The sequence below is a fragment of the Arvicola amphibius genome, chromosome 10 (genome assembly GCF_903992535.2).
Source record: "Arvicola amphibius chromosome 10, mArvAmp1.2, whole genome shotgun sequence".
Lineage (NCBI taxonomy): Eukaryota > Metazoa > Chordata > Mammalia > Rodentia > Cricetidae > Arvicola > Arvicola amphibius.
In genome coordinates this window covers 45,471,277-45,496,812 of record NC_052056.1, presented here as the reverse complement: position 1 = coordinate 45,496,812, position 25,536 = coordinate 45,471,277, and the positions used below count along the sequence as shown (strand labels likewise).

At 45.1% G+C, this 25,536-nt stretch overlaps 1 protein-coding gene across 1 annotated transcript in view; it reads left to right on the top strand.

Annotated features, from left to right (window-relative positions):
• The window catches only part of Sidt1 (SID1 transmembrane family member 1), a 90,578-nt gene that overhangs the window by 54,220 nt on the left and 10,822 nt on the right, over nucleotides 1–25,536 (top strand). Inside the window, 12 exon segments of the mRNA XM_038345230.1 lie at nucleotides 3,163–3,206; nucleotides 9,163–9,228; nucleotides 10,766–10,911; nucleotides 11,665–11,738; nucleotides 13,062–13,128; nucleotides 15,222–15,295; nucleotides 16,211–16,334; nucleotides 16,510–16,627; nucleotides 18,542–18,678; nucleotides 20,111–20,140; nucleotides 20,143–20,224; nucleotides 23,243–23,319. Coding sequence (XP_038201158.1) covers nucleotides 3,163–3,206; nucleotides 9,163–9,228; nucleotides 10,766–10,911; nucleotides 11,665–11,738; nucleotides 13,062–13,128; nucleotides 15,222–15,295; nucleotides 16,211–16,334; nucleotides 16,510–16,627; nucleotides 18,542–18,678; nucleotides 20,111–20,140; nucleotides 20,143–20,224; nucleotides 23,243–23,319 — 1,039 coding nt within the window.

Sequence of the window (25,536 nt, the reverse complement as noted above, 5' to 3'; positions counted from 1 at the left end):
AACAGTGCAGTGATAAAAACTGGTGTGAGGGTGTTTCTGAGACATACAGACTTGGAATGGCAAGGGTGGGTCATCAGGTCGATCGATGTGCAGTTTTTTGAGAAGCCTCCGTTTTGTCGGGGTTTTCTGTCCTGCCCAGCTCCTGCAATTGTTAAGTCCCAAAGAAAATAAATCACACAGAGGTCTACATTAGTTATAAACTAATTGGCCCATTAGCTCATGCTTCTGATTAACTCTTATAACTTACATTAACCCATTATTCTTATCTATGTTAGCTGCATTGCTCAGTATCTTTTTCAGTGAGGCAGTCATATCTTCCTTCTTCTGTGTCTGGGCAGGACTGCTGAAGGAACTTCCTCCTTCCCAGAATACTCCTGTTCTCATTGACCTGTCTGGTTGTCCCGCCTATATTTCCTGCCTGGCTACTGGCCAATCAGCGATTATTTAAAATATAATTGACAGAACAGAGACATTTGTGCCATACTACCTCCGTGGTGATGCGACAGTGGAGGGGCTAGTTTATTTCAACACCCACAGGGTATAACAACTTCCCTTGTCCAGAGCTTTTCCAGTATTTGTTGTTACTCTTTCCTTTTTTCTTTTTTTTGTTTTTGTATTTCAAGACAGGGTTTCTCCATGCAGGCCTTTACTGTCCTGGAACTCCCTCTGTAGAACAGGCTGTCGTCAGACTCAAAGAGATCAGTGTGCCTCTGTCTCCCAAGTGCTGAGATTAAAGTCATACACCACCACCACCCAGCTTGTTTTCTTGATGACTTCATCAGATAAAAACTCAATGTGTTTTGGTTTGGATTGCTCTCATGACTAACGAGGCTGAGATTTTTTTTGTGATCATTGGCCATTTGTATCTCACTCTGGAGAACTACCTGTTCATTTAATTAGCCCATTTATTGATTGGGCTGATTGGATCCTTGCATAGTTCTCTTTTTTTATTTTAGGTAGTAATCCTCCATTGTATAGCTGGCCAAGGTTTTATCCCATTCAATAGGCAGTCTCTTTGCTTGGTTAACTGTTTCCTTTGCTATATAGAGAGAATACACAACCAAATCTTGAATAAAAATAACAAAATTTAGAGCACTTGCCACTTCCTGATATCAGAGCTTATTCGAAAGCCTTGACAATCAAAACTCTGCAGCTGACAGCGCCGTGGGCTAGAGGAAGGAGGCCATGAACAAACTCTTCTGGGAAAATGTTTATAGGTCAGAGGATAACTTGTGGGAGTTATGGAGGTGTTTCTCTCCTTCCACGACATGGCTTCCAAGGGACCAAGCTCAAGTTTCTGGGTTCAGCAGCAAGTGCTGCCGCCCACTGGGCTCTCGGCTCTCATGCCAGCTCTCTCTGAATAACCTCTTTCCTAATGGTCAGTGTTCCACAAAACAGTTCAGTAGAGAAAAGCTGTTTCTTCCAACATGTGGTGCTATTACAACTAGATGTCACATGACAAAAGAAATAATGATGCTGGCTGCTGCCTCATACCATACACAGATGTTAATTCAAATTTGGGTCAAAAACCTAAGTGTAAAAGCTAGAACCATAGAACTCCAAAGAGAAAATATGGGTGTAAATTATGGCCTTTCATTGGGTAATTCTTTCTTAGTCACCAAAAGTACAAGCAAGAGAAGGAAAAAAAATGCATAAAGTGAACTTTATGAGCAATGAAACACTTTATGCTTCAACAATCACATCAATACAGTAATACTGTTGTCCACAATATGGGATAAAAACATTGCAAATCATAAATCTAATCTAGTAAGAGGTTAGTATCTAGATAATACTAAAAATTCTTACAACTAAGCAATAGAAAGAGATCTTTTAAAAATGGGTAAAGGGGCTGAAGAGATAGCTCAGAGGTTAAGACGGCTTCGAGATACTCCAAAGGACCCAAGTTTAATTCCCAGCTCCAGTTTGTTCAGGGGGCTCACAACCACCTGTTAACTCCAGATTCAGAGGATTCAGCGCCCTCTTCTGGCCTCCATGGACATTGCACTCATGTGCACATACCTGCACTCAGACAAACACACATACATGTCAGTTAAAAAAAATGGGTGAAAGATTTAAACAGATACTTCAGAGAAGATGCATGGTTGCCCAACAAGCATGTGAGCAGCCATTCATCAATAGCTCTCAGGGAAATGCAAGTCAAAGCTGCAATGACGTGTCCAACTCCAAAGGTTTGACATAATACAAATTTTTAAATAGAAGATGAGACTTGGCAGAGTTGTAGAAAAAAAGTGGGAATCCTCAGCCTTGGCTGTGGAATGTGAAGCAGTGCTTTCTCTACAGCCCTTGGGGAAAACAGTTTGGGAGAGTAAAATACAGAGTGGCCTCAGGCTTCCCTTACTTACATACCCAGGAGAAGTGAAGATGTATCTATAGAAAAAACATGAACACAGTGGTCATAGAAGTGTTGTTTTACTGCACAGCAAACAGAAACAATAGGAAGTACCCATTGAGGGAAAACAAATGAAGCATAGTACACACACACACACACACACACACACACACACAGAGGGACACTGGAATATTACTCAACCATAAATGTATTGAAGCACCAATACCTGTTACAGTATGGATTAACCTTTAAAATGTGCTATATCAAGGAAATCAAAAAAGTTATGTGTACAATGATTTTATTTATATAAACTGTCTAGAAGAGGTAAATTTGCAAAGACAGAAAGCAGATGGGTAAGGGCTAGGGGACAGGGGAGAATGGAGAGTTATGTGTAACAGACACAGCTCTTTGGAGGGGCATGAAATGTTCTAAAGTTAGATCGTGATGACAGCTGTGCAAGAATTTGAATATATTAAAAACGCTGAATTGTGTGCTTTGAAAGACACATGTTATGATGTCAAGTTTATGTCTGAAAACAAGTGGATGTTAATAAACAATGTACATGCCTAAGAATGGACTCACTGGGTCATATGATCAGTCTGTTTGGCTCTCTGAGGAATTGCCAAACTGTCACCCAAAGTGGCTATGCCATTTTAAAGTCCTTCCAGTAATTTCTCCAAAGGCCATTTTTAAGTGATCCTGGAAGACAAATTTTCAACGGAGTATATAGGAAGCTGGTACAAAATGCTGAATCTTAAGAGAATGTGGACAGGTGTATATACAGATGTATTTGTATCTATGCTTGCTTGCAGGTTTCAGAGGAAATCCATTGATGGGAGCTTTGGTTCCAGTGACGGTAAGAGCATTCCTTGGTTAATTCCTAATCCCAAATGATGTTGCACGGTGCAGCCACATCCTTTTGAGCACCTTTTGCCTCTCTTCTCTTTCCCCCTTTGATTCTTATCCTCTCATCCATAGGCTTTCTACAGAAGGCAGGGCTAGTGAGAAACAGTTTTATAGTTGGTAGCTATTGAGACCTGGGGACCACACAAAGAATCTGTACCCGGAATGCCCTTCAATTATTCATAGAGCCCTTGCCAACCGCTCATCTCTTTCAGATGTTGTCTCTGCACTAGGACGTGTCTGGCTGCTCACATCTGCTTGCTGCATCCCTAAGCTGACTTGGGAAGAGCAGTGAGAACGTGTTACGTCAACCCTCATGCAGTGTGCTTTCCCTTTGAGATTCAAAAAGCTTTGTGTGTGTTTGTTTGTTTGTTTAAGCATCTAGAAGGTCAAAATATTTGAGACTAACAAGCACAATAAAAGATGTAATAATTGAGGAACCGAACGTAAATACCTATGTTAAATAACCCATCCCTCCATTCTGAGAATTCCCACAAAGGATTTTTATTGTCCAATATGTTTATCTTAAAACTTAAGACTTCACCTGTGCTCTGTTTGGCAAAGCCCAGATCGCTGTAAGCTCCTAGGTTGTTTAGAAGAAGTGAGAACTGAAAATGGCAGATGGGATGGACTTCATTTGAAGGCAGGTGTAGTCAATATTTAGTTCTGTGCTTTCCACACAAGTCCGCAGAATCCTAGAAAAATACCAACTGGCTGCTGCCTCCACCCAGCAGGATTTTCTCCCTTGGCTGGAAGGCTTTTTGGTGTTTTTGCCTTTGTCTTTCTTAAGAAACAGCTAGTCTGTTTCTCCAGCGCCCCCTCGCTGCACCCAGGCTCTTTGTTTTAATAACCATTCGATATATAAGACTGAAAAAGACCCCTGCTTCTGAAGTTCTAACAGGCCAAGCTCTGCTGCCGCTGTTGTTTATAAAACCTTTCAGGCGACCTGCCTGGAGCCCATCTTTTCTACCACACTCCCCAGGTTTTGCTGATAATAGCAAAATATACAAAACATAAATGTGAAATATATGAAATAAATTAGGCCCTTTAGAATCTGGGCTTAAACCTAGAAGGTTCGAGTTCGTTAAGTGCCCTCTGAATGGAAGGTCTGTTGCTTCTTTCAAGGTATAAATGATGTAATTTTGTGATTGCTATAATCACTAAAAGAATTCGTGTTCAGAAGGGTCCCTTAAACATTGAAACAGACATCAGTGGGGCTCAGGCCTGGACCAGATCATTGTTGAAAATCAGACACACTCCAGACAATTGAGAAGCAGAAGCACCCTTCGGATGACAGACAGCAACGATGTCTGAAAAGATGAAGGTGTATCCATCTGCTCACATAGATCCACATAGCAGTGGCGGTCACCACAGGCTGTACTTCTAGACCAGAGGATCCTCAGCCTGCAAAGCCAGGGAGGGGAGCTTCCAGAGTAGATGGAGTGTAGTGCTCTCTCCTCCTCCTCCTCCTCCTCCTCCTCCTCCTCCTTCTCCTCCTCCTCCTCCTCCTCCTCCTTCTCCTCCTCCTCTTCTTCCTCCTCTTCTCCTTCTCCTTCTCCTTCTCCTTCTCCTTCTCCTTCTCCTTCTTCTTCTTCTTCTTCTTTGTCCATGGCTGTGATAGTTTACTTTTTATTGATTTTAATTGAGCTGTATATTTTTCTCTGCTCCCCTCCCCTTCAACCCTCTCCCAAGGTCCCCATGCTCGCAGTTTACTCAGGAGATCTTGTCATTTTCTACTTCCCATGTAAATTAGATCCATATATGTCTCTCTTAGTGTCCTCATTGTTGTCTAGGTTCTCTGGGATTGTGGTTTGTGGGCTGGTTTTCTTTGCTTTATGTTTAAAAACCACCTATGAGTGAGTACATGTGATAATTGTCTTTCTGTGTCTGGGTTACCTCACTCAAAATAATGTTTTCTAGCTCCATCCATTTGCCTGCAAAATTTAAGATGTTGGTTTTTTTTTTTTTCTGCTGTATAAATGTACCACATTTTCCTTATCCATTCCTTGGCTGAGGGGCATCCGTTTCCCTGCCAGCCCCTACACTCTTTCCTTTACTCTGAGGGATAATGGGGAAGACGGGTCAAGGCTCACATTCTTTGTGGCAATGTCAGAAGACCCCACCAACTTCTTCTCATGATCGCTTGATATAGAATGTATCATATCCTTATTGTTTATTTGCTTGTTTGTTTTTATTTATTTTCTTTTGAGACAGGGTTTCTCTGTGGCTTTGGAGCCTTTCCTAGAACTAGCTCTTGTAGAACAGGCTGGCCTCGAACTCACAGAGATCCACCTGCCTCTGCCTTTCGAGTGCTGGGATTAAAGGCATGTGCCACCACCGCCTGGCTGTATCCTTATTGTTAAATAAGTCATTATACAGAGATAGTTGCACAGTTGGGGTGTAGCTCAGGTGGCAGAGTACCACCCTACCTTCCCCTAAGCCCTGGGTTAAAACCCCCCAGTACCGTATAAACTGGTTGAGTTGGGCATGCCTGTAATCCTAGAATTTAGGAGGTAGAGGCAGGGAATCAGAAGTCTTCCAGATCATCCTTTGAAGTACATACTGAATTCAAGACCAGCCCGGGATGCATAAGACTTTCTCTCAAAAGGGGGGGGGGCAAGTAAATGTAGTTTTAGAATTATTACTAAGTCCTCTTTCTCTCTCAGACCATAATTTTTCTCAATATCAACATTATTGACATTATAAGATTCATAATTCTTTGTTTGGAATGTTCCATACATTGCTGGATTAAATTACACTTCCTCCTTGTGATAACTACAAGTGTCTTGGCCACCCATGGCCAGGTATCATCTTGGGTTAAACTGGAGAGTCACCAATTTACATGCATCAGCCGCGGATCTCAGGTTGAGGACACCCAAAGAAAATAGGTGTTTTCATCCATTCAGGAAGTAGAAAACAGGTATGCTTGCCACAGAGGGCTTTGAAACAGGAGGAGATAAGTAGCCTTTGTGTACTGAGAAGCTACTGGCAGAGCTGGCAACACCTCCAGTATCCCATGACCTTCAGGCTTCTGGAGCTGAGCCTGGTGAGATCAGTCAGGAGAGAGCCAAAGAGGTGTGTGCTACCAGGAGGCACTTACCGGAAAAACCTTGGGAGGAAGTGAGGCTACAGAAATGTCTTTCTCTCCCATCAGCAAGACCAACTGTCTGTGAGGAGCTCAAAGCAACAGGAAAGACTCCGAGGGCTGGGCTCAGAGCAAATAGTAGAAGCAGGGTCGAAAAGCAGAAGAAATCCCACAAGACTTGTCATGTTGTACTGTCCACTCACTGGGAAGCTGGACACTTTGCCAACATGTGGTCATTATTTTGCTGTGTGTGTACACCCACACACACCCACCCACACACACACACACACACACACACACACACACACATACACATAGATATATAAATGTGTTATCCTCTTAAGTATATACAACAAAATAAATTTTGCAAAAAGAAGGTGAATTTTAGTAGCTGCAGCTCAACGAGCTGCTCCCTGTCCATTTTCTGGCTGCCTAGGGAAGCTACTTGATCTCTCAGCACCTCTATTTTATCTTCTTTAAAAAGATGCTAGTGATAGCCCTTACCTCTTAGGGCTGCTGGAAAGTCAAGAGTGTCTGATACAATATGTTCTCTTCAGTATGAGTCATGGCAGCATCTGTCACAGCATTGAGGCCATCAGGAGTGGTGGTGGCTCTGGTAAAAGCAGTGCTTGTGGTCAACAGGAGCAGCCAAACTCTATGTTACAGTGAAGCCAGAACTGACCCAAGGAGACAGCCAAATTTGATTCTTACCATTCAAGAGTCTGAAGCTAGGTTGGGAATATAGCTCAATGATAGGGTGTTTGCCTATCACATGCAAGGCCCCCATACAATACAATGTGTCTAAAGAGAATTGTTTCTCAGCTTTGAACTTGGGCGTAAAGCATGCATGATGTTGACGTCATACTGTATACTCTTAAGTTAGCCCAAGGAAGTGCAGAGACCTGAGCTCTCTAAATAATAAATATATCAAGCCCAGAAACAATGCCAGGAGGCATGCTTGCTGACCGTCAGAGTCTACATCCTGCAGGCCCTGGAAACACCCTGGCCTGTCAAGAACACTGCATCAGCTCCAAGTCTCCCGGACTGGCTGAGGCAGCCCTTAGCTCATTCACTGAAGGGAGAAAGGAAAATGAATCTCCCAGGCTGGCAGATTTGTCGCCTGTCTGGAAATCTTTAATTTGGCACTTAGTTTTTTTTTTTCTCTGTCAGAGGAAATCAAAAGGGGTACCAAGAGTTTAAAAGTAAAAAAACATGTAATGAAGCCTGGCGAGTTGACCTCAAAAACTATGACGTTTTGAGAGCCCATCAGTGGAACAATGTCTGGAAGTGAGAGGAAGAAAGTTGACTGTCCAGGAAGTGCTCAGAGCATTCGCATCTTTTTTACGTGTGTGGACATTGTTGCTTTTATGTAATGACGAATGACGTCTTCAGTTAAGTCACTGAGAGATATTGAGAACACAGATGTTTCCGAATATTAGGTACATTCACCGAAAGTACTTCCTGACCACAGTAAGACAATGCTGAGTTCCCCAGGAATGTAGCTGAGTGGTAGAGAGATTGCATGAAACATGAAAGGGCCTGGATCCAGGTCCCAAAATCATACTGAAATAAAAGAGAAAAGGAGGGAGGGAGGGAAGGAGGGTGGGAGGGAGGGAGGGAGAGAGAGAGAGAGAGAGAGAGAGAGAGAGAGAGAGAGAGAGAGAGAGAGAGAGAGAGAGAGAGAATGAATCACTCTGAGCCCTTATGTCGGTCTTGTGACTGGCACGAGCAACTCTCAAAAAGAGGGACTGTTCAAAACTCCCACCCACCCTTCAATGTCTACGTTCTCGGCAAAGTTCCGAGAGCAGAGAAGGAATGTTGTCTGGATTCCCTGGATGAGTTTGGCTCCAGCAGCAACTGTGGCACTAGGGTCAGAGAAGCTGCCTGGATGGCTGCTAATTTGCAGTCTCTGCTCTCAGCCCATTTTCCTAAATCTTAGAAACGGATTAACCGTAAGGAGTAACACTTTTTCTGGTAGTCACAGAGCAGACTGAAGGTACTTTCCTGTTGCACGTGGTGGGGTGACTCCTGAGGCACCCCTGGACTCTCAGAGAAAGGGGACCACTCTCCTTGTTACCAGGAGCTCTGGGCTTCACTGAGAATGTTAGGGTCTGCTTTAATCTGTCAACAACCCATCAGCAGCAGATGAACCTGATAGACCCTCTTAATAGCCCTCAAATAACGCGGGCTTCTCCCATGCTGTCAACTGCTGGGCTCATCACTCTTGGCTCTAGTGAGTGTTGTGATGTCCTTCTTGCCTGTAGTTAGGATGCTTTAAATAAACCCCAAACTTCTGTGGCTGTGTCTCTTCTGCACTTGCCATGGTGATTCTAGACCCACACTCCTTTGCTCCTACAACTCTGCTGTACTGCCAAGTGAACTTGTCTTGTGTAAAGTCAAGTGGTTCACATGTAAGACATTTGGGGACATATGATCTAAGCTGTAACTACCCAAACATGTCACTATAGGAACAAAGTCTATCTGTACCTAAATGAGGGCGACTATGTTTCAATCCAACTCTGTTCTTGAATATTGAAATTTTAATTTTGTGCAAGATTTACATGCCATGAAATATTATAGTTCCTTTGAATTTTCTCCACAAACTAAGAGATTTTAAAACAAGTCTTCTTTTATTAACCATACAGAAAGTGGTGGCAGGCTGTATCTAATCAGTGAACCCCAGTGATGGTTCCCGCATTAAAGTGGGAAGAAAATCAAATTTAAAGATGGCTGCTTAGTGATTCCCCTACTCCAAGTTGTGTGGTTTTACTTCAGCAGCTGAGACTAAACCATTTCTCTCTCTTTGTTTTGTTTCTTGCTCCAGGAAATATGGCTGTATCACATCCCATCACTGCCAGTACACCGGAAGGGAGCAACTATGGGGCAATAGGTACTTCCTACAATGAGTCCTTGGGTAGAACTCTGTCCTTATTCTACAGAGATTAGCGCAAAACTAATGAAACTGCTCTTACATCTGAAAGATGTACTGGCTGGGAATTCTGGGAAGTTCCTTCCAGCTCTCTCTAGGGCTCTATTGTTCTGTTTCTTGGATCTGCTAGCTACACCTGAGCAGAACTCACTACAGTGGTTGCCATCAATGCCCAAGGCTCCCTTAGGACTTAAATTTTTTATTACACTTTTATTTCTTTGTTTTGGGGGTAGAGCATGTGCATATTGGGGATCACAGGACAACTTCCAGTGTTTGATTCTGTCCTTCTACTACGTGGGCCCCAGAGACTGAACTCATATCAGTGGGTGTGGCAGTAAGCACCTGTTACCCACTGAGCCGTCTCACCAGTTCCTGGGGCACTGAAACTCTTTGTTTATCTGTAGTGTGTGTCATATGTGTGTGCGGGTGCACATGAGTAGAGGCCAGAGGACCTTTCTAGCTCACTTCTCTCCTGCTACTCTATGGGATCTGGGATCAAATTCAGGTCCTCAGGCCTGCACAGAAAGTCCTCTACCCTTGAGTCTAGGATTTGAAAGGGCATGACACAGCCAGCCACTGTCAACTGACTGAGTCACTTCCTTCTCAGGTGTCAGTGGAGTTGGGCATTAGCAGACTAAAGCAGTTGCTGCCAGTCAGCATAGCTAGAGCCCAACCGCCTTGACTAAGTTCACGCTGAGTCTACTCAGGGCCGCTCAGTTGTTCGCTGGGCAAGCCTAGGTGTCATGAAGCAGACTGAAGGGAACCAGACCACCCCTTCACACCCGCCTCGGAAGGCAGCAGTGCCTGGGCTGCCTGCCCCTGCCATGACGAATGGTGTGCCTTACACAGTCTCCCAGAGGGCCTGTCGTACTGCTCCGTCATTCTGGAACTCTGAGCATGTGGGCTCAGTGCACCCTGCTTATTTTTAGTCCTGTTAAAACAGGGTTGTTTTTAAACCATCTGAACAGAAGGAATAAAGTGGAAGGTAAGCTCAGCTCATGCGCTTGAGCTGCACAGATCCCATCTGCTCTAGAACATTCCTAAGGAACAGAAGAGCCCCTCCTGAAAATGTTGTTTTCATTATGTAATGATGGAAATGCCGTGTGGGGGCTTTCTCTGGGTAAATAGTCTGTGAAAAATGTACAGCAGTTGGATATGTATGTGTTAACCCACATGCATGATAGAAGCTATCTATAATTCTGTATGTGTGTCCTCATGCATCTGTGTTCATACCTAAAAATATGAAACATGAACCACAAGCACAATGCTATGAGCAGATGCCATTCTGTTCTTTACAGTCAGCCCTAGAATAGACACCTCAGATCTGAAATGGGAGGAAAGAGAGAATGGAGGTCACTCGAGAAGGCAGCAGAAGGGCCTGTCTTGTTGGCAGAGTTAACTGGGACCAACACGGAATTTTCTGGAGTAAGCACTGTGCTTTCTGCAGAGGAATGGACTACATAGACAGCTCTCGGCTTAAGAGAGTTTTCTGTTTCAGATGAGTCGAGTTCCAGTCCTGGAAGACAGATGTCTTCCTCCGATGGTGGGCAGCCATGCTACTCGGACACGGACAGTTCCGTGGAGGAGAGTGACTTCGACACCATGCCAGACATTGAAAGTGACAAAAACATCATCAGGACCAAGGTACCAAGGCTCCCTGGCTGTAGTTTTTGAAATGGAGGAAGGTTTGGTAGTGAAGTTAACATCATCAGTGCCTCGCTTCCCTTAATATTTTCTTCCTTTGAAGGGAGGGCAAATCTTTTGAAGGATTTAGGTGGAACACAGTGAGAGCCCAAGACAACAGCCTCGTCGTCAGACGAAATGGAACAGAACATTCCACAGTCTCAGCACCCACGTGTTGGTGAACAGGGATCCAGCCGGATGGAAACTGAGATTTGCCTCAGGGCTGCTCTAGAACCCATCCTCATTTCTCTGCACACCACACTTGAGAGCAAAGCCAGCTTCTTTCTGGCATATGTTTAATATATTGTATTTTACCTACCAAAAGATAAGAGCAGAAATCACACAGTTTCAACTGTATGCAATTCAGGTATGGCAGGGTGAGCAGATCTGAAAGCTGAGCAGCTAGTGTCGGAGACATGTGAAGTGTTCAGTACTTGTGATAGGTAGGATTCCCGCATCAGCCGGATCCTGAGATGTGTGAAGTGTTCAGTGCTTCTGATGATAGGTAGGATTCCTGCATCAGCCAGACCCTCGGTGTGCCAAGAATAGGAGTGTTTTTATCGCAGTATCTGGAGAAAAGCAAAATTAAAGGAAACATCTTGATGAATAATGTCAATCTCCGGGGGACTAAACTCCACTTTCTAAAGTTCTCCCTGTGTCCTATACAAGAAAAGCCAAGCTTAGCTCTGCATTTTGTTCCTGTTGGTGTCTTAGGTATTCCTGTACCTGTCGGATCTGTCCAGAAAGGATCGGAGAATTGTCAGCAAAAAGTCTAAGATTTATTTTTGGTAAGTAGATGACCAGTGGGATCCTGGTTTCCTTAAAAATATTGAATTACTTAAATCCATTTGTTTTGATGCATGTGTGTACGACAGTGCTAGAGATCAAACCCAGGCCCACACTTACCGGGGAAGGCAAGTCCTCTACCACCGAGCTACAGGCTTGGCCTCTGCATTCTTTAAATTTAAATTTTTCTTTTTAAAAGCTACTACCACTTCTATCACGAGGAGTTAGTATTTAATAAGGCATACTATGGATGACGACGCCTCCAACTTGTAACAAAAACGACCTGCAATGTGACCACACTCATGCCATGTTCTTCCACCCAGTCAAGAGGTTGAGCTGCCTACAGAGGGGCTTCCCTCAGCTTAGAAAGCTCTAAACTGTGGTCTTCTCTCTCTCTCTCTCTCTCTCTCTCTCTCTCTCTCTCTCTCTCTCTCTCTCTCTCTCTTTCACACACACACACACACACACACACACACACTTTTACTTTCTGGAGAATCCTCCTACTTCTAGAAGCAGACATTAAAATGAAGTTAGGGAGTCAAATGGAATTTCATAGCTGAGCTACGTTTTGGAACTAAGTGTTAGTTAAGAGTATCCACAAAGCCGGGCAGTGGTGGCACATGCCCTTAATCCCAGCACTGGGGAGGCAGAGGCAGGGAGATCTCTGTGAGTTCGAGGCCAGTTTGGTCTACAAGAGCCCCCACAAGTTATTCCTCACTTGTTCCTTGCACTCTAACCATATTTAATCTAACAATGTATGTTTGGTATGGTTTGTATAGATGGTATGGTTAGAGAAGAAGTAGATTTTATTTTGTTTTACAAATGATTTTACAAAGAAGAAGAAAGGAGGGGGAAGAAGAACTTTAGCTTCTTGAGTGCCAATAGTTAGTTAAAAATACTAATTTCAGGTCGGCATGAGGGCATTGTCTGTAACCACAGCTCTTGAAATCACTGCAGGTTCAAGACCAGCTTTGTCAAATAGCAAGTTCTAGGCCAGTCAGGGCTACACAGCAAGACTCTGTCTCCAGTAAATTAAATAAATGAATGCTTCGATGATTTCAGTTAACAGTGCAAGGATTCTTTGCTTAACCAAACCCATGGCAGTAACCCAGGTAAGTTTTATTTGCTTCCCTATGTCCACTTTTGTCCAAGTCCTGTCTACCGAATGTTCACTTACACAGAAAGGACAGGCAGACTTCAGAATCAGGAGCCAGACCCCCAGCTCCTGTTGCTTTTGCAAGCTAAGTGTGGAGTTGTAAGGTGGACAAGATGAGCAGAGTCCTGCGTTATCTTGGGGTCACCGTGTGTGGTTCGTTCTGTCGTAGGAACATCGTCACCATCGCTGTGTTTTACGCTCTGCCCGTGATGCAGCTCGTTATCACCTACCAGACGGTAAGTGTTGTGCAGGTGCCCAGCTTCCATCCGTAGAGAAAGTCATCGCTCTGGCTCACGGGGAACTGTTTAGCTTGGGAGCAGATCAAAACCTAGTTTATTAAAGATTATTATTTTTTTAATTTCCCCATCTCATATGTGTGTGAGTACAAGAGACACAGACACACACACACACACACACACACATGGAGAGAGAGAGAGAGAGAGAGAGAGAGAGAGAGAGAGAGAGAGAGAGATGTGTGAAGAAGCAATAAGTACTGAATCTCCCAGAACTGGTTACAGGCAGTTGTGAGTTACCTGCCATGGTGCTGGGCACCATTCTCAAGTCCTTTCGAAGAGCAGTGTGTGCTTGTAACCACTAAGCCATCTTAGCCACTCTTCAGTCCCACGCACTATATTTTTTTGGTTTGCTTTTTGAAACAGGGTCTCTCTATTTCCTAACTCTGGCTGTACTGGAACTGGATATATAGACCCGGCTGGCTTGGAAGTCATAGAGACCCACCTGCCTCTGCCTCCCATGTGCTAGGATGAAAGGCGTATGCACCAGCCTCCAAGAAATTTTCTATTCTGGTTCCAATTGGGCTTCTCCATTAACTACTTCATCTCTGAGACCTTTTCCATCTATTTCCCAATTATTTTATCACAAAAGACCTGGCACCTTACGTTGGACTTTACCAACATAAAAGCAGCCATTCAGCCATGATGTCTGTCCATGGCACCTCTTATTTGTCATTCTGAGTGTGTGGCCATCAGGAAACAATGAGCGGAGTAAATCAAGTTCTAGACTAACGGACTTGGTCTGTAGCTCAGTGGGGAGAGTTTGCCTAGAAGGTGTGAAACTCTGTGTTCAACTCCAGCACCTCACAAACAGATTGTAACATTCCTGTAACGCCAGCAAGAGGAACAAGGATGCCAGAGGATCAGAAGTTCAAGGTCATCTCAGGTAGTGAGTTAAGGCCAACCAACATGAAACTGCTTCAGAAAGTAAAACAAAAAAGATCTCCAGGACTTATCAAAAGAAGCCAGAAGTCTAATTTAGCCTGTACCTGCTCATTGGGGATAATCTGTAAAACTATAAAAAGCTTCTCAAGGGGCTGGAGAGATGACTCCGTGGCTAGGAACAAGTGTAACTCTTGCAGAGGTCCTGGGTTCTCAGTGCCCATGTGGCCTCTCACAACCATCTGTAATTCCAGTTGGAGGGGAATCCAGCACCCTCTTCTGACCTTTGTGGATGTCAGGCACATGGTCAGTACACGGGCATACATATAAGCAAAACACTCATAAACACAAAATAAATGCATGGGCGGTACACAGGCATACATATAAGCAAAACACTCATAAGCACAAAATAAATAAATCTTTTTCAAAGGGTTTAAAGGAGTTTGGCGAAACTCACTTATTAAACCAACAACAAAACATTAAAAATTGGTTGGAAAAATTCACACTAAAACAGCTGGAGAATTCCTACTCCTCCTTCATAGAAACTCTGGATCCAAGTCACTAAAGTAGGAATTTAATTGGGATCCATATTTCTAAGGATAAATTTTCTAGAAATTACGAGATCTGAGAAGGCCCATTTAGAATATGTGGTTAAGGACATTATATGCATCGTCCCTCAGTTTTTGCTATGTGTTAAAATCACATGGAAAACTTTTAAGAATCACAGAGTCCAGGGTGGTACCACAACACCAAGTAGATCAGTGCCTCAGGAAGTAGAACCATGCATCAGTGTTGTTGAAATCCTCTATGATTTCTCTGCATAGCCGAGCCAGTGATGTAAAATAGTTCATTCAAACTCATTACATAATGAAGACAAAGTCTCCATGAGGTCTGAACACCACTGTTTATAATCTAAACAGTCTCTCCATCCATGGCAACCCTGTGAGAAGCTCGGCTTGCTATGATTTGGGTAGGTTCTTGATGGAGAAGGAGCTAGACAAGGAAAACTAGATACTTCCTCCCTGGCTGCTAAATGGGGCGCTCAGAGGATAGGACGTCTCCATTTCCTCCGGGCCTGTTCTGTTCTTGGTGACTTTGGGCAGACTCGGGATGGAGAAAAGCCACATTTCCCGTTCTCTCCCTTGATTTTGTAGGTGGTAAATGTCACTGGCAACCAAGACATCTGTTACTACAACTTCCTCTGTGCCCACCCCTTGGGCGTTCTGAGGTAAACCCAGCCCGTTGGTTCCTCACACAGCAGTAGAGTCTTTCTGTCTGACTTACGGTTTTTGCAAGCATGAAAAGCAACTGAAAAAACGCCCTAGTCAGGACAAAGAGACATTAAAGTCAGATTTGTAGAGACCAGGTACGCTTCTCTCCCAGACAATATCCCTAAGAGTGGCCTGCTGAGGAGTGGACAGTGAGGTTTTTAAAAGCCAGATCCCCTGATATGGGCGGCACATGCCCTGAACTTGAGTTAGTGGCCAGTTCTCATTCAGTCTGCTCAGTGAGAGGTAGGCATTATTAGTGCCACCATTTTAGATGAAGATGCTAAAACTTAGACGGGTAAGGTTTGATGAATTTGGTTTCCTTATTTCTTCGTAATGCCAGAATTCATCCACAAACCTAGCTATTCTAAAGCCCCCAGAACTTGGTGAAAGAAAGTTTCTTCCTGAGAGGTAAAAAACCCAACTTCTTGCTATAGAGCAGAACTAGCCTTGATTCCCTGAAATACAGCCACTGTCAGTGATGCGTCTTCGCTTACCCTGAAACCCACAGCTGGTGACCTGAATATTGACGCACTGTGGGTCTGCCGTTGAGTGTCAGAGGTGGAGCTTAAATTCTTGTCTGTCTCTGGACCAGTTCTTTATCAGTACTCGTGCTTTGCCGGGGCTGTAAGGACAAGAGGTGATCAGGCAGGTGTTAGGGATGGTGAGCAGGCACCCCTGTGAAGATACAGTGAGGTTAAGTCAAGTGAGCATCTTCAAATCAAGAAGTTAGAAAGAGGGCTCCTGGTGATTGTCCAAGCCTGAAGGCCCAGGGAAAGGTCAGTAGTGAAAGGCACCAAAAGCTGAGGTCCCCAATCATTTTTGCATGGATCCCCATGATGGCTTTCACACTCATTTCTCATTCCTCTCCGTAGTGCCTTCAATAATATTCTCAGTAACCTGGGCCACGTGCTCCTGGGCTTCCTCTTTCTGCTGATAGTGTTGCGCCGAGACCTCCTCCATAGAAAAGCCCTGGAGGCTAAAGACATCTTTGCCATGGTGAGGAGAAACTGCAGCAGACCAAAGGCACAAACTGGGAGGGACCGTGATTTCAAGTGGCCCCGCAAAGGGGAGGGACGTCTGGCTTGGTGGTGTGAGGATAAGCTATGTGTAGAGCCACTGAGCCTACCATTCAGGATTGTCTTCCTACTAACAAGGCTTCTCCTTTTTCCAGGAGTACGGGATTCCCAAGCACTTCGGGCTCTTCTATGCCATGGGCATTGCGCTGATGATGGAGGGTGTCCTCAGTGCTTGTTACCACGTCTGCCCGAATTACTCCAACTTCCAGTTTGGTAATTAGAACGTATAGCAGTGATAGATTTGAGTTACAGGAGTCTTATCCTGGAGCCCTTCTGAAAACATCAAATTCATACTTGCAAGAACTAAAAGGCATTTGGGGTGGGCTCAAAATAATCCAAGTGTACCTTGCCACTGAGTGAGATTTCTGTATACCATACCTTTAGTTTGTTCTCTCTGACAACCGGGTTAGTCTAGAAAACACTCTACACTGAATGCTGATGCCACGGGTGAGACATACTGTCAGTGGCCAAGCTAAGCTAAGCGTCATTGCCCCTCCAGGCTTCCCTTGGTGTAATTTACATAGTTGAGTAGTGAGCCTGCTCTGCGGGGAAGTAACAGAAAGCTCCATTTTACTGACCATTATACTGACTGCTCACTGTCTGGAAGGCAGAGGGAGAAAGGGCATTGTGAATGGTTCACCTGAGGGCTCTGCGCTTAGCTTCCCTGAGTGACCCGTTGTATTGTCCCTAGCCTGTGTGTTGGTTTTCTCCCAAAAGTAACTTCTCTTGTGATGGCCAAACGTGTCCATAGCAGAACCTGATTTTAAGTCTCCTTCTCCAGGTTCAAGGTGATCTGTAGGGGTCTTTATAGAGCAAGGAAACCTCTTCCGAAGAAACCTGAGGATAAAGTTCCCTCATACCTCAGTATCTCTAAAGGTCATAGTACATTCCTGACTCCTTTCCTAGGTAATGCTTAACTCAGGTCTAGGCTGCTACATCCATCAGCAAAGGAAATTGGGTTAACTTTGGACCAGTCAGACCCATCCCTTCCAAAAGTAGGGTTAGCCTCTCTGAGGCTGGAAGGACGTATAGTTCTGATTGGAAAGATGGCAGATACCAAGTTAGTATTAAAATGGTATTAAGAATGAAGGATAGTGGTGGTCTCTGCCTGTAAAATTAGTGCTTCTGGGAAACTGAGGCAAGAAGACCTCGGTTTCTAGAGTACATAGAATGAGAGCCATCTAGAAGAGACACAACAAGAAGAGGATAAACATGAGGAAAATAAGAGCTGTACACTCCCGCTCACACTCAAATATGATATTTTAAGTAGTCAATTTATATTTTTTTGATACAAAGTCTCACTATGTAGCCATGGTTCTTCTAGAATTTGTTATGTAGACCAGGCTGGCCTAAAACTCACAGAGATCTGCCGGTCTCTGTTTCCTGGATGCTGGGATTAAAACGCTGCCGCTACCACCACCCACAGGACTTTTTAATCGCCTGGCTTGTGCACCTTCTGTTTGACAAATTTCTCCCCGGAATGTTAATTCCCACCTGAGCTAGCTGTGTGAGAGCTTTTATTTCCCACAGCGCCGTTAGCACTGGCCACTGACAGGCTTTTCTGTATTTTACGGAAGTTCTGAGTAGCAAGAGCATCTCATAGTTGTTTTGCTTCCTGTCCCCATAACTGGACAGCAGCTTAGCCTCATTTAGTGAGTAGCTGTCGCCCTCAGTAGGCTACCATGCCGTGCATGGAGATGCGGCAGTGAATGCGGCTACATTTGGGAGAGTCACACACACACACACACACACACACACACACACACACACACACCGGCATTACTGTCACTCTGCCTAAACTATCACCATTACAGGGTCTTCTGTTTTGTCACCGTTGTCCAACGTAAGGGTTAGAGTGCACATCCCCTTGCAAGAGAGGCGGCTGCTTACCTACCCCATCATATGTTTCCCTTCTGTGAACCAAAATACATTGGCGGGTGGCAAAGGGTTAGAAATAGGGGGCACGGGATCTTCCTAGAGGAAGTGCCCTGAAGGACTGTTGTGTGGGAGAACTCTACACGGCAGCAAACAGTCCGCTAACTGAAGCCGGGGCCAGGCAGAAGCTGAAGAGAAGCCCGGGGTATTATTGCCCGTCTCCCACTGAACTTTTTTGGCTTGGGTCCTCAGACACTTCCTTCATGTACATGATTGCGGGCCTCTGCATGCTGAAGCTCTATCAGGCCCGCCACCCAGACATCAATGCCAGCGCCTACTCTGCCTACGCCTCCTTCGCTGCAGTCATCACACTTACGGTCCTCGGAGTGGTGGGTCCCTCTCTGTCTGCCTCAGTCTGGCTCTGGAGACGTGTCCCCTTTGTGGGCGGGGGGGGGGGGGGGGGAAGGTGTTGCTGTTTGTGTCTCTTTGTTGGGCTTTGGGTGTGTGGATTTGGGTCTGTTCATAGCACTCTGGCTGGGTTACTAGCTGAAGGATTCTAAGCATGTGATAATCGCCTGTAAAAAAGCTGAGGGTGTTTTTATATTAAAACGGAGGAGTCTGAAGCATGTCAAAACTGGAATCAGTAATCTAAGTTGATTGGATAAACCAACCCGAGATGAACTATTTTTAAACGTTAATGGACAGCCGTTGCTGGTCGCCTTCGGTTATTTGAAGAGCATTCTCCCCAGCTCTGGACCAACCGCCCCTCCATTGTTGTTCTGTTTCCTGTCCATCTCTCCCTCCTCTGTTTTCATTTGGCTAGATAGCCATTGTTCTTTCTGTCCACCATACAGAAAGATCCCTGTGTGTTTTGAGGTAAGAAAACAAAATGCACGTGGGGCTAGGTGGCTTTTATTTTTTAGATTTTTTTTTTTATTTATTATGTATACAACATTCCCTCCATGTCTGCCTGCATGCCAGAAGAGGGCACCAGATCTCATTATAGATGGCTGTGAGCCACCATGTGGTTGCTGGGAATTGAACTCAGGTCCTCTGGAAGAGCAGTCAGTGCTCCCAACCTCTGAGCCATCTCTCCAGCCGGGCTAGGTGGCTTTTTAAAAACGGTTTTATTTATTCTTTGACAATTTCATACCTATATTTAGTGCATCAAACACATCCACCCCAATTCCCTCCCTCCATCCCTTTAAGCTGCCCCAACCCCCAACACTATTCCCCTCCAAACCTTCATGTCTTCATTTTTATTGTTTTTATAACCTACTCAGTCTAATTGGTGCTATATGCATGAGAATGGGTATAAGGCCATCCACCTGTGAGTGAACACGACCAATAGCTACACATCACCCCACAAAATGAATCTCCTCCCCAGCAGTTAGCAACTGCCAATTAACTCCTCAGCTAGGGGTGGAGCCTCTTGAGCGCCTCAGGCTCCAGGGAATGCTGGTTGGCCATGATCTCGTGCAGGTCTTGAGCAGACAGCCACAGCTTCAGTGAGTTCATGACTACAACTGCCTTCTCATGTCCAGAAGACATTCGTCACCATCCTCCAGCTCTTGTGTTCTTTCCACTCCCCCATTCCCACGTTGTTCCCCGAGGCTTATGGCTGGTCTATAGATATGTGCCATTTAGCCAGCACGCTCACAGTTCTCAGTATTTTGACCAGTTATGAATCTCTGCCTTAGCTATAATCCATTGCATATAAAGTTTTGTTTCTAACCGTAAGCCTCAACAAGAGGACAGTGGTTTGTTACAGAGTTCTCTGAGAAAACCCCAAATCACACTAAACTCCTTCTTTATCCCTAGGTGTTTGGGAAAAAAAATGATTTTTGGTTTCTGGGCCATTCTTCTCTGTAGTCCATATCTCTGCTTCTCTGGCCCTCAGCATGCAGATCTACTACATGGGCCGATTCAAGATAGGTGAGTAAGCACAGGCACTGACATCCCCGGGGGAAGCCAGCACAGGATCATCACTCCTCCTCCATGACAGTGCTACTAACCAGCTGGTTGGTTGTCTCTAAGAACGTCTTCTTCCTTATAGATCTACCCTTCCGTAGATAGTGTACTTCCAAAGAGCATTAGTAAGGTGTTCTCATCATTCCAGACCAAAATCTGGAAAAGTCATGTAAACTGACTCTGAGTTTTGTTCTACTTTCTCCCAGATCATGAGCACAGAGTTAGGTAGTGGTAATGATCCCTGTCAGTGTCCTGCAATACAATGGCAGTGACCATTCAAGCGGTGTGATATAACACTGACTCATAAACATCTTAGACACAAGGAAAATTTTATATGAGGAACATGCAGTGATTTTTGAGGGTCACAGCAGGAAAGAGTTGTTACATACAAAGATTGATGGAGATTTATTCATGAAATGGATGATTCACAAGACATGCATGGTGAGAGGTATGTTAGGGGTCTCTCCGGGCAACCTGGAATTAGAGTAGCGATGAAGCCCTTACTGTCCTTATTTCTAAAAGGACAGGGATGAAGTGGTCCCTAGAATGCATCACGGAGAGGAAGTCCCTCTGAAAGGAACTCTGGTTGATAGACAAGTTCAGTCTGATGCAGCCTCACAGGGAGATCCCCCACAAATGTTGCGGGAGAGAGGTGTATGACAGTGGGAAGGGCATCTGGAAAACACAGTTTAGTTTTAAGTTCTATACCCAAAGAACCATCCTGAGGCAGTTTTAGGTGTAGCAGAGTCAAAACCTGCTGTTAGAAATAACAGGTGGCAGTTTTGTCTAACAGCAGCTAAGGGGTTGCTCTTCGGCCAGCTTTAGCAGGACAGCTACAGTACCATGGCCACAGGCAGCATGATGGGACGTTGAAGAGCAAGAGATTCTTCAGGATGCCAAGAATTTCATTAGAAGAGTCTAGGGCAGGGTTCTGAACGGTGGTAGCCTTCAGTTCCAGAAGACAAAGGGAATGCCTTGCTCTTACAGGCTTGGGGGAGAGGGAGTGGGAGATCATGCCATATAACCCAGCCTGTGTGGTAGGAGTTACAAGTCAGGAAAGCACCAGATAAAGGTAAAGTTAGAAGTTGGACCTGCTGTCACGGGTGAGGCTGGGCTTGCAACTGCAAGGCGGATGGAGGCTCAAGGCCACAGGAGGATAGTGGGGAAGGACTCGAGGACTGTGACCTAACAGCTGTTTCCTTGTGCCAATGATTTTGTTTCAAGTCGGCCCACAGGCAGGAGGTTGCCTTGATAGACAGTGGTTCGGCCATCTCTAACCTCTCCACGCATTTCCTTGACACCTTTGCTTTCTAATTACACATTCCTTTCTCTGCGGTTCTCAGGAGAGCTCATAGGAAAGGCAGCTGTGCAGTGCAAGGCAGAGTGTGTTACAGGTGGACAGAAGACAGAGCCACTTGTCCAGACCACTGCTGTGTCCTTCGCTCAGACCCTAGGAGTTAGACCTTGTGGGTTGTTCATAAGAGAAAATGGGTTCCTGAAGTAGGAGGGGAGAGAAAGGCTCCTCTGCCTATTCTTCAAGGAGGGGTTTTTTCAGAGTTGTTTGAGACAGGTAGAGGTCCATGTCCTTCATGGGGAGCAAACATCACTTTTACAAATACGAAGTAAAGCCATTGTTTTAAGGAAACAGACAGAGCGAGAGGTGATTTTACCCTGTGTGGCTTCCTTCTTACAGCTCATTTCTCTCTCTTCCTTCCCTCTCTGCTTCCTACTGATTCAGATGTTCTGACACAGGTAATGCCCTGCCACACCCCGTAATGCCCTGCCACCCTTTGTAGGGGCTGAACTGTTTCTAGACCCGCCTGGCTGTCTCTGTCCCCTGCCTTTCCTTCCAGGTCAGGCAGTGCCATGGGAGGGGGATTCAGAGTAGGGGTCAGAAGGCAGTCGCATTGCATCGCAAACCATGTTGGGGTCCATCCCTTCTGGGCTATCACATGGCTAGTCTCCTGTCCTCCATGGGTTAGTTCACACACCCCAAGCTAGCCTGGAAGGGGAGGGGAGAGACCCGACAGAGCTGGTTGTCCACTCCCAGCAGTGCTGGCCTCTGGGTAACTCAGTCAGGCTTTTGATGTCAAGGCTCGCAGGAAGAGAGCCTTCCTTTGACCTAGACTCTTACGCTGATGCCATTCCATTCCAGCCGTGCCTTTTGCAGGACTACATTTGCAAAACCCTTTCTTGTGTTTCTCGCTCCCCCTCTTAACTTACACATCCTTAATAATTCTGCATCCTGTTTCCAGACCACTGCTCTTTCTGTCCATTCTTAGTGCAAGCCGGGATCTCTTGGTTCAGAACTTAGTAACTCATGACTGCACCGAGAAAGTAAGGCTGGAACTTTTACAGGTTAAGGCCCCCAATCCCCACTACGGAGAGCAAATGTTTTATAGGTAGACTCAAGGGTTCGACTACATCTTCACTGACAGGAAACCTCACCAGAGTGACCTTTAAGCTTAGCCGAAGGAAGACACAAGGGTGGCAGCTGCCTGCCTTCACATCCCTTGGCAGCCTTTCCCCGTTATATGAATCCAGGCACACGGCACAACCCTCCCAAGACAACACATTTCAACAGCGGTGGTTTTCAAACCTTCCCAATGCTGTGACCCTTTAGTGCACTTCCTCGTGTTGTGGTCACCACCAAGCACACAATTATTTTGTGCTTGCTACTCATAACCGTAATTTTGCTTCTGTAACAAACTTTAATATAAATATCTGTGGTTTCGATAGTTTAGGCGACCCATCTGAAAGGGTCGTTTGACCCCCCAAAGTGCTTGCACCCTGTGGCTTGAGAACTGCTGGTCCTGCATCATGTACTTACTGCTCTCTTATCGGGTGCAAAGCAGCCTCATGCCTTTTAATAGAGTTGCCAATGGCGGCCTTCTTACCCCCAGTCATCTGAGACGCACATCACTTTCCTCAGTATATGTATTTTCTCGGTGTGTTTTTCATCATGTAATTGTGTCGACACAGATCTAAGGATCTTCCGGAGGGCTGTTATGGTGTTCTACACGGACTGTGTCCAGCAGTGCTGCAGACCTCTCTATAAGGTACGTGCATGCTCCTGGTTTCCTTGGCCGGCTCCCAGAGAGCAGAGGGGCAGGGGGAGGGGGGGCAGGCTTAGGGCAGTGATCAAACCTCCAGAAAGCCAAAGAAGCAGATGGCCTGGGGTGGCTGTGGTCCAGTCATTGGGGAAAGAATCACATTGCTATTGTTTTTAAAAAGGCAAGCTACCGTGGTCCCTGCTTTGATAGAAAAATATTTGCTAGTCTATAAGAAGATAAAGAAATATATAAACACACACACACACATACATACACCACCAAACTTTTAAAGTGATATATATAGATATATTTTATTTTATTTTATTTTAATTTTTTTTGAGAACTTCACACGTGAGTACTTCATCCACATTACTACTGCCTCTGCCTCTTCCCTCTCCCAATTTATGACCTCTTCAATATTACTGTTCCATAGGTGTGTAGATATATACAGACACACACACATGCATGTGCAGCCTACTGAATCTATTTCATGCTGCCAGTACATAACATGAGTCCAGGGCTGATCACTTGGACCTGGAAACCTGTAAGGGAGCTCCTCCCTGAAAGGAAACTGGTTCTCCTTCTTCCGGGAGCCACCGCCCACACATAGCTCTTCATGTAGGGGTGAGACCATTTGGAATTTACCCCATCCATGTTCTCAATGGCAGCTGGAATATACCAGCTTGTAAATAGGGATAATTACTGTGGGGAGAATCAAGGTATGATGCCTTTATGAGTAATCAAAAGAGGTGACCTCATGCAAATGAAATATCACACTATTAATTGTAGTGTGGAGCTGCGGGCCGGCTTCCCCGCAGCCAGGCTCCCAGCCACCAGCTAGCTTATGCCCGAAATCACAACTCACAAACTGTATTCTTTTAAATACTGCCTGGCCCATTACCTTCCAGCCTCATTACTCACATCTTGACTAACCCAATATCTATAATCTGTGTAGCACCACAAAGTGGTGCCTTACCAGGTAGATTCTAGCGTGCATCCATCTTGGGCTGGAGCTTCATCGCATCTGGCATCTCTCTCTGAGGAGAGGCACGCGGTCTGCCTAACTTAAGAGAGGCGTGGACTCTGACTGAGCCATCTACCTCACTCACTTCCTCTCTTCCTGTTCTGTCTACTCCACCCACCTAAGGGCCAGTCTATCAGATGGGCCAGGCAGTAGGTTCTTTATTAATTATCCAATGAAATCATCAGATAGATAGAAGACACACCTACATCAATTAATAGCTTTACCAGGACAGCAGGTGTGAACCAGCATGGCTCTAAGATGTTCCGTTAGTGTATCAGTTTGCTCACTGTTGCTGTGACAGAACACTTAGACAAAGCCACTTTTGGAGAAAGGGTGAATTTGGTTTATACTCCTCATCAAAGTCAGTTACTGCAGGACCTCAAGGTAGGCCCTGAAACAGAGACCGGAGGACTGCTGCTCCGTGGCTTGCTCCGCGTCGTTTGCTCAACCTGCCTTATTACATAACCTGGGATCACCTGCCTAGGGATGGCGCCACCCACAGTGGGGCTGGATCCTTCCACATCAGTAATTAATCAAGAAAATACCTACACATGTTTGCATTTGTGGAGGCATTTTTCTTAGTCGAGCTTCCCTCCTCCCAGATGGCACAAACTTGTAGCAGGTTGACGAAAAACACCCAGCACAACTGGTAACTTTCCAGTTTTTCACCTCCTTATGTTTTGACAGCAGGAACATTGGTAAACTGGTGGTTGTGTTTTGATGGTTGGAAATATTCCTTAGATTTCCCCCTATAGCTCTCATATTATCCATGTCCTATACTAAGCCTGAGAGTCTGGGGCCAAAGCCCCTGCCTTAGATTCCAGACCATTGACCTTGGGAATAACCAACATCCTCTGAGCACTAAGACTTAGCCTCTGTATGTTCTGTGCTCAGATCTGATGCTGTCTTCTGCCCGGGAACACAAGAGTTTCAAGCAAGAACCCAGTTAATAATCTTCTAACCAGAACGATTTCTACATCAAGAAATACGGAGACACCCTTAGCCTTCAAAACTTAGACAGGAAAAACTGAGAGACTTGAAGCAGGGGTTTTCTCCAATGCTAGAACTATAAAGCCCATTAGAACCTACAAGTATCTGGGGAGTTGTGTATGCTTGGGCTGAGAGCCAGGCAGGGCAATTAATGTCTAAAGTGTAGAACAATTTTGAGCAGAAGGCTCAAGATTCCTCCACACTCTGAG